We start from the raw sequence: 14,093 nt of genomic DNA on the forward strand, positions 1-14,093 counted from the left end.
GAACCCATAATAATCTGGGTGAGACCAACCAATGAAAATGCAGGAATCCAGGTGCCTCAGATGAGGGATATTCCTGGCTGCATCTGGAAAGGAGAGAACGCAACATAGACAAAAAAAATGATCACGATAATCCACGACAATTAACAGTCTGATAAGCACCAATTGTATCACGAATAGACCGATTATACCACGAAGACCCAATTCACGAGCCGATCACGAACGAATCAATACCCATATCAACGATGGACCACAAGAAACAGATCTCCCTGACGAAGCCAACCGACTGGCCCTCATGGATCAAGTACATCAAGGGCAAGGCTATCGACTACGACCTATGGGACCTCGTAGACCCAGAGGCTGGCAGAAGCCGAATAGACCGTCGAGAGAAGCCCATACAACCCCTAGTGTCTTCCTTCATGGCCAGACTGGTTCCACAGACAAGTGGAACTCAGACCAGATCAGCAGCAGCAGCAAATGCTGAGGAACACTACTCGACCGAAAGAGCCAGAGACATAGGCGACCTAGTCAGAGTGGATAGGGAACTATACATCCAACTGAGAGCAGACTATAACACTGAAAAGAAGGAGTACGAGGCTGAAGCAAAGGCTCTCCGCGAACTACGAACGATCATCACAGACACAGCAAGGAGGAAATACATAGATGCTTGCTGTGATCAAACTAAACCAACCCACGAGTGGTTGATGAAGTTGAGGTCAGTAGCTGGCATCAGTTCGACAGAAATCAGGAGGACGATCCGAGGAGAATACCAGGCAGTCCTTCAAGCCAAGAAGTTACAGTCTAAACAAGATATAGAGAGATGGTTAGAAAGCTGGGAAGCAATCATGTTAAGAGCAGAAGAGAACGACATGCCAGAAGCCACAGAGACAGATGCCTGGGTAGAGTCCCTGTTAAAGGTTCTCGCTAACTCAGCCATCAGCAACTGGGCAGCTGCGTACGAGATCAATGGTAGAAGAGACCCAACGATTGCCGACATTACAGCTCAGATCAGGAGACACCTGAGAATTCATGCCGACAAACTAGTGCCCTCCAAGGGTAACCCAGTCAAGGGGTCTTTCGCAGATGTTGAAGGAGACAACAACCAGAAGAACAACAGCATGCCCATCGCAGGGTCAAGGGGACAGAAGAGACACCGAGCAATGGACAGCATTGACAACGACAGACGATGCAAGATATGCAACGTCAGGTGCCATGATATGGAGAAATGCTTCTACATCATCCCAGAGTTCGCACCAAAGGGATGGGAAGGCAGACCAGCAACGATAGACCGAGTTAACCGCATGCTCAGAGAGAATGAGGAGCTAGAGCGAGAGGTCAAGAGCATTAGAGACAAGCTCAAGGCTGAGGGGAAGTTGGACACCAATAGGTGACTATATGGCCGGAATATGGGAACAGCATGTGCTGTTTGGTATCAACCAAACCATGCCTCGTTCCATACCAACGATAACTATCCCCTAAATCATCAGCGATCTACGACTCAGGGACAACTATCCATGTATTCAACGACAAATCAAGATTCCAGAACATGAGGGAAGCAGAAGCAGGATATTTCCTATGGACAGGAACCTCAAGGGCGAGGATAGAAGGATATGGAGAAGTTGACCTGATAGCTACAGGATCTCGCAGAAGTCAGGCAGTCAAACTACGACTACACAATGTGGCATACTGCCCTGACTTTGTCACCAACTTAGTCTCCTTCCAGAAGCTTAGGAAGAGAGGGAATCTACTGGGATACCCGCCCAAGCCAGAATTGTCTTCGTCGATCAGATGACACTTTTGTCTGCCAACTCCAGGAGATACATGGACAACAGGTCATCGAGTACAACCCAACAGGCAGCACAAGGACAGTGGCTTCATTCTATACATCATCAAGGAAGAAAAGGCCTACCAAGGCAGGACCGAGACTATGGCACTTACGAATGGGCCACCCAGGCGACAAGACCATCAACCACCTGGTCAATGCCTCAAGGGGTGTCAAGTTGACCCAGGAATTCCCTAACCGAGCCATCAGTATATGCGAAGCCTGTCGACTAGGCAAAGCAAAGAGACAAGTGAGCAGACTGCCCAGAGAGTCTCTGCAGTGGTCGAGGATAGGAGAAAGGATTGCTGTCGATTTCCATACAGTCTCGCCACAAGGATATGGAGGAATCACGTCAGCAGTCATCTTCTCAGACAGGATAACTGGGTGCTCATGGGATTACTATCTCCATGACCGTACCAGTAACACCCTGTTGAAGGTATTCACCATGTTCTTGACATGATGAAGATCCAGCACCACATCACTGTCAAGACCATCGAGTGTGACAACGAGATCACCACCACACACACTCAAGTAGCAGAGATGCTAGACTCTAAGGGTATATCAACAGAAGCGAGCGCCCCTAACACACAAGCTCAGAATGGAGCTGCTGAGAGGATTGCAGCAGTAATTAAAGAGAAGGCCAGAGTAGTAGTACTAGACGCCGCCCACGGCCCCGGCCCCCTCGGGTTAGGGCCAGCCCTTGGGGGTGGGAAGGTTGGGAAGGAGGGAGGGAGGGAGGGAGGCAGGGAGGGAGGGAGGGAGGAGAGGCTTAGGGACGTAGGTCATCATTATCGAAGCTTTTGCTTTGTGCCACAGTTGGTTGCCTTGTCCAGCTCGTACCATTAGATTGAATAGTAAGAATATGGTATCTACGGTAGTTCTATATTAAGTACCTACTAGTACACTACGTAATGATGAAACCAGTGACTATATTATCTTGACGTTACCTAGGTATAAAAGCCTTTTGGTGTTTCCATCTGCCCCTAGGATAAAACAGAGATATGCCCCCAGGTGCAGAACAAGATATGCCCCCAGGGGCAGAACAGAGATATGCCCCCAGGGGCAAAATAGAGATATGCCCCCAGGTGCAGAACTGATCATCTGCCCCCAGGTGCAAAAGAAGATATGCCCCCAGGGGCAAAACAAGATATGCCCCCAGGTGCAGAACTGATCATCTGCCCCCAGGTGCAGAACAGAGATATGCCCCCAGGTGCAAAAGAAGATATGCCCCCAGGGGCAAAACAAGATATGCCCCTAGGTGCAGAACTGATTATCTGCCCCCAGGTGCAAAAGAAGATATGCCCCTAGGTGCAGAACAAGATATGCCCCCAGGTGCAGAACAAGATATGCCCCCAGGTGCAGAACTGATCATCTGCCCCCAGGTGCAAAAGAAGATATGCCCCCAGGGGCAAAACAAGATATGCCCCCAGGTGCAGAACTGATCATCTGCCCCCAGGTGCAGAACAGAGATATGCCCCCAGGTGCAAAAGAAGATATGCCCCCAGGGGCAAAACAAGATATGCCCCCAGGTGCAGAACAGAGATATGCCCCCAGGGGCAGAACTGAGATATGCCCCCAGGTGCAAAACTGAGATATGCCCCCAGGGGCAGAACTGATCATCTGCCCCCAGGTGCAGAACAAGATATGCCCCCAGGTGCAATAGAAGATATGCCCCCAGGTGCAGAACTGAGATATGCCCCCAGGTGCAGAACTGATCATCTGCCCCCAGGTGCAGAACAGAGATATGCCCCCAGGTGCAAAAGAAGATATGCCCCCAGGGGCAAAACAAGATATGCCCCCAGGTGCAGAACAGAGATATGCCCCCAGGGGCAGAACTGAGATATGCCCCCAGGTGCAAAACTGAGATATGCCCCCAGGGGCAGAACTGATCATCTGCCCCCAGGTGCAGAACAAGATATGCCCCCAGGTGCAATAGAAGATATGCCCCCAGGTGCAGAACTGAGATATGCCCCCAGGGGCAGAACTGAGATATGCCCCCAGGTGCAAAACTGAGATATGCCCCCAGGGGCAGAACTGATCATCTGCCCCCAGGTGCAGAACAAGATATGCCCCCAGGTGCAATAGAAGATATGCCCCCAGGTGCAGAACTGAGATATGCCCCCAGGTGCAAAAGAAGATATGCCCCCAGGTGCAGAACAAGATATGCCCCCAGGTGCAAAAGAAGATATGCCCCCAGGAGCAGAACAGAGATATGCCCCCAGGGGCAGAACTGAGATATGCCCCCAGGGGCAGAACTGATCATCTGCCCCCAGGTGCAGAACAGAGATCTGCCCCCAGGGGCAGAACAGAGATATGCCCCCAGGTGCAGAACAGAGATATGCCCCCAGGGGCAGAACTGATCATCTGCCCCCAGGGGCAGAACTGAGATATGCCCCCAGGTGCAGAACAAGATATGCCCCCAGGGGCAGAACAGAGATATGCCCCCAGGTGCAGAACAGAGATATGCCCCCAGGGGCAGAACTGATCATCTGCCCCCAGGTGCAGAACAGAGATTTGCCCCCAGGTGCAGAACAGAGATTTGCCCCCAGGTGCAGAACAAGATATGCCCCCAGGACAAAACAGAGATATGCATAGTTACCTTATTATGAGGAGTCTGTTTGCTACGCGCGCGTGCGTCCAGCCCACGGAAAGCTCCCTAAGGTAAAAACCTCATACTGAGGACTTAAGCTAAAACACATCGTTGAAATAAAAAGAGGACGTTAATAGATAATTACCTGAACGCGGTATATGTAGAGATTCAAGAAAAGAAGCCTTTACATCAACATAAATAAAGAAGGATAAGGAGGAGTTGCACCTAGAGCAGCAGCAGGCGTGACGGACGAGCGCGAACGGAGGATAGAGAAGAGTAAAAGGAACCTATAGAGGAAGACAGGAAGAAGAAGAAGAAGAGGAAGACAGGAAGAAGAAGAAGAGGAAGAAGGACGCGACCAGAACAATAAGGACGCGACCAGAACAGTACGGTCGACAACAGGCTGTCAATAGACCGAATAGGTAGCTGAAACGCGTTAAACTAAACGGGTATAGCGTCGTAAAAAGCAATACCTTGCCTAACGCGTTTGGAGAGGATGCACCGTATAGCCATAAGATGCGTTGCATTCTCCTTGCCAGTAGCAGGCAAACCGACACCAATAAAGATAAGCATAGTAAGGAAGGAAGGTAAAGGAGCTATTACGACGCGTAAGAATACTACTTGAAGTAAGGTAGATAGATGACGGAAGAGGGGGGATAAGAAGTTGGGTATATGGTGGTAAGGGGAGAGTGGTTATCAACATGGGGAGGCAGAGCAGGGGCGTACGTGGGGCTACTGATAGAGCGAGGGAGACTGCAGCGCAGCTCGCCGGCAGATATGGGGATTAGTAATTCCGCTTCCGCGCGTGATGCTTCAACTGCACCCAGCCAGCAGTCAAAGAGAGCAGCGTCAAAGGAGGCATATCGCAGCAGGCAACCACCACACTAGAGTAAGAGTAGATACGTAGGTAGAAAATGATTCACAGAATGTTGTTTTAGTAGTTTTAGGTTCTTATATTGATATAGTGAAGTACGGCTATGTGATGAATAAAAGTGTATAATTGAATGTAAAAGTAAGAGCAAAGTGAAGATGAAATAATGTTAGGCAAAGCTTTTTCTCCCACAACGAACTGCTTGCAACAACGTACTAGAGCTTTCCTAACCTTGAGCAATTCAACTACAGCTAGCATATGCGCGCATATAAAAGGACTGTTGACGAGCTGGGCCTGGGAGGCAGTAATTTACACTACGGTGAAATATAGTATGTTGTATAATTGTAAACTAGTGTAGCCTGAAGCTGACTAGATGGGTCTTTCCCTACTAGATAAGCGCTTTATCTGTTTGATCTAGGGAATCGACTGGATGGAGGTGTTAAGGACAGGTAGAAGTGCCGAGACGGGCTCTAGCCAGACCAAGATAAGGTGAATGGCTATAGTATAGCTCCTCCTAACATGCAAGCTCACACGATGAAGGTGAATCCTATCCACAACCCTAGGGTGTTCAATACTAGATAGGGCCAGCGCTTGCTCTCAAAGCCTGCCCTCAAAGCCTGCCCTCAAAGCCTGCCCTCAAAGCCGGCTATAGGAAGCCAGCGGCGGAGCGGACCCGGCGGCGACCCACCCGGAGGCATCGCGCTCCATACGTCGGTAGCCCAAGGCGACCAATCAGCAGGCAGAGACCCCTACCAGCACCTGCCCGGTCCCAGACCCTTTAACATGGTCGTATATAATAAAAGCCTAGGCCAACCCACACCCACCTCATCAGAACCCCAGAGGAAACCAACCATCACCACCACAATGCCACAGACGACAACAACAGAGAAGAAGCGGAAGAGAAGGGCAAGGGACGCTGCCGAGGCGGCGCCCAACCAAAAACGCCAGACAAAAGAGGATACCTTCCTTGGCGAGAGCGAATCAGTCCGGGAGCGCGCCAGGCCCTACCTACTCGCCGTGGCCAAGATACTAGTCGATACGCTCGGGACGAGGTGGAGCGTCGGCAGGAACCGCCCGCTCGAGGCAGGGCATGCTCGCAAACTAAAGGAGGTCTTTAAGAGGAGCGGTCTAGAACGCCGCGCCTCAGAACACCGCATCCTCGTACTCTACGGCGCCGAGGAGGTCCGCCGCATACAAAGCGCGCAGCCAGGGAGCGACCGGGGCGGCGAGGACGACTTTCTCGGCTAGGCCGCGGTGAACGGCAGCACGCCCGAGGTGATGGCAGGCCAGCACCGCATCGAGGCCCTCCGGGCGTATATGAAGGAGACGGGCGGGTCGGCGTCGGACCTATGGTGGACGTGCGAGCTCTACGACCAAGGTGGGCAACCAACCGGTACCGCCCACGGGTAAGCGGGCGCGGCGGGAAGGCTAACGGCAGCTAGACCGCCTACCATCCGACCTCAACCTCAAGTTACGAGTCAACCGGAGGGACCCAAGCCAAGCCGACACCCACGGCCAGATCTGGACGCAGCTGGTATCGATCGGCCGCGACGCCGAAGGGCCGCTCCGGCGCGGGCGTGTCAACGGTGATCTCAAGCTCGTAGAGGCGCTACGGCTGGGTAGCGAGAAGGGTTTCCCGATGCGAAGGCTGGTCACGCTATGGAACCACCAAGGATGGCGGGACATGACGACGAGATGGTGCCGCACAAGGCTGGGCCTCGAGACCTTTAGCATCTCGACGTTCGAATGGATGGCCCGGCTCCGGGTCGACGACTACTGGTTTTCGACGCTGGACACGGTGCTCCGCACCATCGAGGCCCTGCCGCTCGACGGGTGCGGCGAACCCGGGCAGGCCGACTGGCACCGGATGGCAGCAGGTCTCGGAGGGGTCGGCCGACCACGGGACGCAGTGGAATCCTTTTTCTTCAAGGACGAGGGCGGCCGTCGCGCCCGGCGGGACGAAGGCCTGCTCGCATTCCTGGACGACGTCAGATACGGCGCCGTGTGCGAGGCCATTGCGGCCGCTCCCGAGCTCGCCTTCCCCGACCTACGGCGCTTCCTCCGCACCAAGAAGGCCGACGCACAAACGGCGGTCCGTATCCTCCAGCACACCATCGCCTGGATCGACCAGGATAGCGCCGTCGCCGTTGACGAGGTAAACCCCAAGACCCAGAACAAGCCATTACTACGAGAGCACCTGCTGGACGCGCTCGGCAAGATCGGCCGGTCTCGCGGCGTCAAGGGCCATACCGCCTCGGCAGCGGCGGCGCAACAGCTGTAGCAGCGCGTCCTCAACTTTGTCCGGGATCATATCGACGAGTTTACCGCAACGGAGGAGGCCAAGACGCTTATCAACGACAATATGTCACTCGTCAACAGTCCGGCCTATGCCGACCGGTTTACCCTCGACTCCTGGGCCCGCCTTCTGCGCCTTGTGAGGCGTGACACCGACGTAGACGGCCACACACTCCGCCCGGAGTGGCAGACCGCCCACGCGACGCGCCAGAGAGGGCATTAGAAACAGGTCTCAGCGCTGGTGCGGACGTTTTGTGTAGATGTGTTCCGGCTAGCCGCCGACCGCCCGGGCTATATAACGCCGCTATACGTTCAGACCTCCAATGCAAGATCGAGGCGCTCATCGCAGGCCTCCCTAACGACATATCAATACTAAGTAGCCGCGCCGCCGAGTTACCACCCCCTAGCCCGGGAGGCACCATCGCGGATTCTAATACCGGCGATACCGAACCCGTAAAGGGCAGTACTAGTAACCAAGCCGAACCGAAACTACCGGAACCCCCGGTGGGCATACGTGGCCGTTACCGGTTCGGGTGGGACGACGTAGCCTCGTCGCCATCAACCGCCTCCCATCAGAGAAAGGCTCGCCGCCCTTAGAAGCCCAAGGGTCGCCAGAGCCGACGGTCGACATGGGTGGCCGCAGTGGTAATGGCGAGGGTGGCGCCAGGAAGCATCTCCCCCACTGGAAGCTGGGCACCAGAGCCGGAATGCCAACAGACCCAGGAAGGCGCCGAGGGGCCAAGATGCGGTAGGAATATGATATCAGGTTTTCAGGCCCATACCGGGACGAATATAGGAGTAGGCACCGCTCAACAGCTTCGATAAAGGGTGGGCAAGACTGGCCTGCAGCAAGTCCAGGATGTGTAGATGTAAGAACAGGGGGCCGCCCCACGTAATCAATAACCGATCGTCCGATACGGCGCAAAAGAAGAGCCCTGCGCGTCACATCACATCTGCCGGGTTATCACCACCACACAAACCGACTAGCATCTTATCTCCGCCCAACCACTAGTGTTTTGCCTTTATAGTGCTGTAAGGGAAGACCCAGGCGAAGACCTGTAGAGCTATGTATCCCGCCAGGGGTACAGCCGCCCAGGCCACTAATTCGAGCCTATATGGTCTCAGTAAAAACCCAGCGTAGCATTCGATCCAACGTGAAGCCAGGTATATTATCTATATCTATATAAGGAAAAGAAAGATCGGTAAGAAATAGGACCTGCGAGGAGGCGGCCCGCTATCTCATATCGGCGACAGCTCTGCACCCAGGGGCATAACCGCAGGTCCTCTATATCAGATGCGGCACGGATCGATCCGGGCCCCAAGCCACTGTCAGACGTCGTCTGGCAACAGGAGGGATTTGGTGCTGCCGCCTCTGTGTGTATAAGACTGGTCTATAGGATGTTATGGTGAACGGGAGAGGAGCCAGGCCTCTCTCCCTTCCTGGGCATATATTACAGCTGGGAGGGTAGAGAGGCACTACTATGTAGTCTGTTGGCTGTAGACGAGAGGCTATGTAAACCCGACGTTTATTGATATTCTCTCTAGCTTATACGATATATATAGAGAAGTGGTTTGCTATACTATCGCGTTATAACTAGTCCCCCAATACTGCTAACCGCATACCAAGCCAGATCACATTCATGCTATTGCTACGATGTCTACCGCACATGAGGAAGACGACTACCCTGACGACCTGTATGAGGACGAGCCGTCTGACGCCAACCAGCCCATGACCCTCGGCCGCGACGAACTATTTGCCAACGACCAGGACCCGCCTCAACAGCAAGACAACCGCCAGAGATGGGCGGTAGACCACTCTTCAGGCCACCACAAGTTCCGAGGTATGTCTCCTACGCGTGAACCCGGGCCAACAGAGCTAACGCTGTTTACGACGTCTTCAGCGCAGCGCTTCATCAACAAGGTGCTCGGCAGCGACTTCGAGCCGGCCGACGCCCTCAAGATTCTCCAGGAGAAGCATACGATCGATTACGGATCCCGCTCGGCGGGCGGGGCGCAGGCCAGGCCAACGGACGCCTTCTTCCCGCTGTTCTTCCTCGACTTCCTCAGCATCGTCGGCAAGCCAGGGCGCCCGATCACGAGGCGCGACAGCCCGATATTCGATAATATAACCGTCTCTTTCCAGAAGTACGGGGCTCCTTACGGCGCGAAGCACATCGGCGGGATCCCGTTCGACATCACCGGACGCACGTTCAGGATCGCCCAGGCCGCCACCAGAGAGATCTGGTTCATCGTCATGCATCCGGTCGGGGGCGAGACGGCCGATCCCGCCGCCTCGGCGGCGACGGCGGCGGGGGGCCAGCGCGAGAGGGAGCTGGCCGGGGAACGGAGCGGGATGGCCGGCGGGCTGGCGCGGCAGCTAGCAGCCTATATCACGGGCGTCTTCCAGTCGCCCGAGCTGCTGGGTGAAGGGGTTGAGCCGTGCTGGCGACCCGGGGGCAGGCACAGCCAGCGCATAAGCTCTACCCGCTGGACGGCGTTCCAAGAGCTCTTTATGGACGGCTGGACAACCTGGGCCGGCAGCCACCCCGCGGAGTCCTACTGGCGGCGGCACGAGCCGGCCTTCCACGCGTACGACTATGGCGCCAACATTGAGATCGAGGTCGGCAAAAGCATATATAACCTTCCGCGCGAGAGACACGTCTACCTGGACGAGGACAGCGAGGAGGACCGGGGGTCCAACGACGAAGACGAAGTGGAGGACGACGCCCGGCGCAGCCTTGACAGTCTCTTCATCAACGAGGGGCCGGATGGCCTTGCCGCAGAAGGAGGCGGCAGCCCTAGCGGCTCTGCCAACGGCCCCCAATACCGGCAGATGATCGGGGAGAGCGAGGGGCTGCAGAAGCTGATCACGGAGCTCGGCGCCCGCTTTAGGCCGGAGAACATCACCGCCCTCTCGTACGCCCTTGCCGTCTGCCTCCATAGCGAGTCGGGCGATTCCCAAACGCGCTGTCTCCTCGCGGACCGGAATATGCTGGGCCGCGAGTTCCCAGTAGTAGCGACTATACCTTCTACCCGCAGGCCTTCCACCCCGCATATGGAACTTCTCCTCTAACCGCTCGCCGGCGTTCCTCGATTCGCTATATACCGCTATGAGGGGTAATATGAGCGACCGGAACGAAGGCGCCGACGTACTGTCGTTCGGATATTTCCAGGGCTACTCTAATACCAAGAGGAGCGTGCGCCATAGCCCGAACGATCTCCTCGCTACTAAGGGTTTCGCAACGGGGGCGCTTACGGCGCCGACGGCCTGCACCTCGGCTACGACGCATACGAGAGACAAGCGAGAGCGGCTACTACGCATCATCCGCGGGCACGCCACGCAAGAGAACCCGGAGCAGTCCAAGCCGTTCGCACGAGAGCGTAACCAGATGAACGTCGCCGTCGATAACGAGGAGGTCGCATACCGGATGGAGCAGGTCGTATCGCTCAACGTAGGGCATATGGTCAGCGCCGAGCGCACGTTTGAGGCCGTTATCCGCCCCATCTTCCAGCTTATCCGCTTCTTCCTCCTAGAGCACGAGTCGTACGTGCATATATTCCGGTCTATACCCCTCGAGGTCTTTCCCCGCATCGTGTCTGCCTACTGCCGCCTCTTCGAGCTGGCGCTTGACGAAATGGAGCGGCGTTACGTGCGGGAGGGCGAGCGCGGGCTCGACCTGGCTTCCTCCGAGGCCGTTGCCGTGCTTGACCGGCTCGGCGGGTACCTCTTCACGGGAAACGAGCGGCACCTGCCGAAGACGGTGCTGCGGCCGCTGGGCACCATAGACAGCCTCCGCACGGGGGCGTGGCCGTATATCGACCCGGCCGTGCTGGACCTCGGCTCGTCGGGGTCGGGCAGGACCGTCATCCACGTGGGCCGGTGGCCGCGCTCGGCGGAGACGAGGAGGCTCGTGCTGCTCCACGTGCGCGAGCTGCAGCACCACTACGGCGTCCGCGTGGCATCCAGCCGAGAGGCGGCCATCTGGTTCGACCAGCTGGGCGAGAGCGCCCTCGGCAGCCGGTCTGCCGTGGCCGACTTCACGGCGGAGCTGCTGCGCGAGCTGTGGATCCCGCAGACCAAGTTCTTCATCACCCGGCAGCTACGCCGCAGACTGCGGGAGGGGGCCGAGGCCGACGACGGCCAGCCCGTCACAACCGAGCAGGTCGAGGCGTGCAGCCGCGCCGTCACCGCGTGGGAGACGTCGTCCGACGCGTTTACCTGCAAAGCGCTGCAGCAGCTCGTTAGAGGTCTCATGCCAGGCGGCGCCCGCGTGGCGATAACACTGTCCAGGACGCGCACTCGGCACGACTTCGCCGCCGAGCTGGTACGCGTTGTCGCAAGTGAGAAGGGGAGAGAGGCAGTGGCGCCGTCCAAGGCGACATGGCCAGACCAGCTGCAAGCCGCCATGGCCGTCGGGCTCGGGCATGAGGAGTGGGTCGCCGTGCTGGGGGGCCGTATGCTTGCGGCCGGGATAGAGTGGGTCCCCGATGCCGTGCGGGGCCGGCTAACGTCAAGGACAGTCGTCCGTTTATGCGGCCGGGAAGGCACACGGCCGGCGCTAACCGGGCCGGCCGGGTCGCTACGGCGCGCGGCACAGGAGGCGCAGATCAAGCACGAGAAGGCAATAAAAGACCGGGCGCTCCGTCAAGCGCAAGGAAGGATCGATTTCGGCTGCGCCTTCCCTTTTACAGACATCCCCAGCGTCGTTCAGTCAGGGTTCAACCAAGCTAAGACGATCTTCTCCGGGAAAGGCGACATTAAGGTGCTAGACCACTACCAGCTTGCGATGAACTGCCTGGCCGAGAACATCGACGACCCCCTCTGCTGCCTCATGCTGATGATCACGCTCACGGTATGCTCGTCGTCGGAAACGCCAGAAGTGGCGCAAGGGTCGCGGGAGTTTAGCGTGGCAGCAAAAAGGAAAGACCCCGGGCAGCTCGCGCTCGTCATGGTCACGCGGATGATGTGGTTCCTCTACCCCAGGTTTTCCCGTGGGCAAAGAATTCCGGAGGGACAGCCTATGACGTAGGGGAGATGACGAAGAAGATCGGTAGGTCATAGTGGGAGCTATTCATCTAACAAACGCAATGCTAATAATAGGCTACAAGAGCATAAGGGCTGCAGCAACCGGATGCTGCAGGCGGTCGGTTGGGTCACCTCGAAGAGCAAGCGCGACAGCCCGCGAAACACGGACCTGCAATTGCGGTCGCAGGAGGAGCTTCTCGAAACGCTGCGGGGCTTGCAGTTAGCCATCAAGCGACCCGAGGACTTCATTGGCATAATATTCCATAGTCAGGACGACATTTGGGTAGAGCGGTGTGGGAGCCTTGTCAACCGTGCAGCATAAGGAGCACAAAGGATACAGCAACCGGATGCTATAGGAGCTATAATAGGTCATATCGAAGAGCAACCGCGATAGTCTACGAAACACAGACCTGCAGCTGCAACCCCGGGAGGAGCTACTAAGGACGCTTTGAGAGCTAAGGTCTGCTCTCCGGCGTCGAGGAGACTTTATCTGTATAGTCTTTTGTAGCCGGGATAGAATCTGGGTGGAGCGTTGTGCGAGTATTATCAAGTAGGGAGGTAGAGAGGTTCTAGAGTAGCACAGGTACAATAATACTTCATACAGAGCGGACCGGCCATTACGAAGTAAAGACGGCTTGTAGTTAGAAACCCGGTCCTGGAGATCGAGAAAGAAAATCCACTACTATAGCTGATTTGTATTTTGTCAGCTACCTAATAAACGCCCAATAATGATGGCAGTACCAACGCGTGCTCTAGAGGCGCCCAACCCAGCCTCCACTCAAAGTAGGCACTCCAGTGCTGCCATTCAATGTATGCGCTTGCTGCCGAAAGCAGACCCACGGCCCGCTCAGTCGTCCATGCCGTCCAACTCGTCATCGTCCACATCCTGGACGCCGCAATAGAGGACAACGTAGCCGAAGTAGGACGGGCCATCCTCGTGGGAGGTAGCCGCCATTTGGCGCGTCGACGGCATAGCTTATAAAGATGGCGACGTATTCCGTAAGGGTCTTCTCGGCGCCAGTACTGGGGTTGATGACTCTCTCCAGAGCGAAGGCGAAGCTCAAGCCCTTGTTACGTATGACGAAGTGATCGACCCTGAGGACCGGGCCGTTAAGCTGGACAATAGGCATTGCTACAGGTTGTTTATTCCTAAGCAAGGGTTAGACGTGCGGCCGAGCGGATGGGCATAAAGCTTGTCCATCTTAGCAAACATAAGCTCGACGGCTACGCCCATCCTAATGAGCCCATTATCAAGCCTAAAGGCGGATACCAGCTCGCCAGCCACTTCGCCATATAGTACTACCTCAAGCCAGTCATCTATAGCATTCAAGTTAAGCATAATAGGTAACCCTCAATAGCGAAAGTAGACGGCTTCATTATAGACCATCATGAGACTCCTCTGTCCAACGTGGTATATGGCGAGAAGGGTCGTATTGACGCCTGGGGCCACAAGGGATCATAAGGGATCTCTGGGATGCTTGGCTGGCAAGCA

The 14,093-nt window shown here is 55.9% G+C and overlaps 5 protein-coding genes across 5 annotated transcripts; 3 read left to right on the forward strand and 2 right to left on the reverse strand.

Moving 5' to 3' along the window:
- Window positions 1–242: 242 nt before the first annotated feature.
- On the forward strand, window positions 243–1,388 carry BDP81DRAFT_397579 (uncharacterized protein; the record flags this gene model as incomplete). Its single annotated transcript, XM_060588339.1, has 1 exon — window positions 243–1,388. The coding sequence occupies one exon, from the start codon at window positions 243–245 to the stop codon at window positions 1,386–1,388; it is 1,146 nt and encodes a 381-aa protein (XP_060441803.1).
- Window positions 1,389–1,474: 86 nt separating this feature from the next.
- BDP81DRAFT_496657 (uncharacterized protein) lies at window positions 1,475–2,547 on the forward strand. The gene has a single exon (XM_060595436.1). It carries the CDS (start codon window positions 1,938–1,940, stop codon window positions 2,277–2,279), a length of 342 nt encoding a protein of 113 aa, XP_060441804.1. The 5' UTR covers window positions 1,475–1,937; the 3' UTR covers window positions 2,280–2,547.
- A 585-nt stretch (window positions 2,548–3,132) lies between these two features.
- On the reverse strand, window positions 3,133–4,409 carry BDP81DRAFT_77855 (uncharacterized protein). The gene is made up of 2 exons (XM_060596268.1): window positions 4,127–4,409; window positions 3,133–3,853 (listed from the first exon to the last, which is right to left on the reverse strand). Exons 1-2 carry the CDS (start codon window positions 4,181–4,183, stop codon window positions 3,188–3,190), a joined length of 723 nt encoding a protein of 240 aa, XP_060441805.1. The 5' UTR covers window positions 4,184–4,409; the 3' UTR covers window positions 3,133–3,187.
- Window positions 4,410–11,846: 7,437 nt separating this feature from the next.
- On the forward strand, window positions 11,847–13,300 carry BDP81DRAFT_435490 (uncharacterized protein). The gene is made up of 2 exons (XM_060591051.1): window positions 11,847–12,601; window positions 12,677–13,300. The coding sequence occupies exons 1-2, from the start codon at window positions 12,033–12,035 to the stop codon at window positions 12,921–12,923; spliced, it is 816 nt and encodes a 271-aa protein (XP_060441806.1). The 5' UTR covers window positions 11,847–12,032; the 3' UTR covers window positions 12,924–13,300.
- Window positions 13,301–13,448: 148 nt separating this feature from the next.
- On the reverse strand, window positions 13,449–13,731 carry BDP81DRAFT_397583 (uncharacterized protein; the record flags this gene model as incomplete). The annotated part of the gene is made up of 2 exons (XM_060588340.1): window positions 13,449–13,535; window positions 13,594–13,731. 2 exons carry the CDS (start codon window positions 13,729–13,731, stop codon window positions 13,449–13,451), a joined length of 225 nt encoding a protein of 74 aa, XP_060441807.1.
- Between the last annotated feature and the right edge of the window lie 362 nt (window positions 13,732–14,093).

The sequence above is a fragment of the Colletotrichum phormii genome (genome assembly GCF_030913505.1).
Source record: "Colletotrichum phormii strain CBS 102054 chromosome Unknown BDP81scaffold_19, whole genome shotgun sequence".
Lineage (NCBI taxonomy): Eukaryota > Fungi > Ascomycota > Sordariomycetes > Glomerellales > Glomerellaceae > Colletotrichum > Colletotrichum phormii.

Excerpts from the sequence above, each read along its gene's own strand:
- BDP81DRAFT_496657 (XM_060595436.1), top strand. The coding sequence starts at position 1,938 with ATGGGCCACCCAGGCGACAAGACCATCAACCACCTGGTCAATGCCTCA.
- BDP81DRAFT_435490 (XM_060591051.1), top strand. The coding sequence starts at position 12,033 with ATGCTTGCGGCCGGGATAGAGTGGGTCCCCGATGCCGTGCGGGGCCGG. Across the intron at positions 12,602-12,676 it reads CCGGAGGGACAGCCTATGAC|GCTACAAGAGCATAAGGGCT; the intron begins GTAGGGGAGATG and ends TGCTAATAATAG.
- BDP81DRAFT_77855 (XM_060596268.1), bottom strand. The coding sequence starts at position 4,183 with ATGATCAGTTCTGCCCCTGGGGGCATATCTCTGTTCTGCACCTGGGGG. Across the intron at positions 3,854-4,126 it reads GCACCTGGGGGCATATCTCT|TTCTGCCCCTGGGGGCATAT; the intron begins GTTCTGCCCCTG and ends GCAGATGATCAG.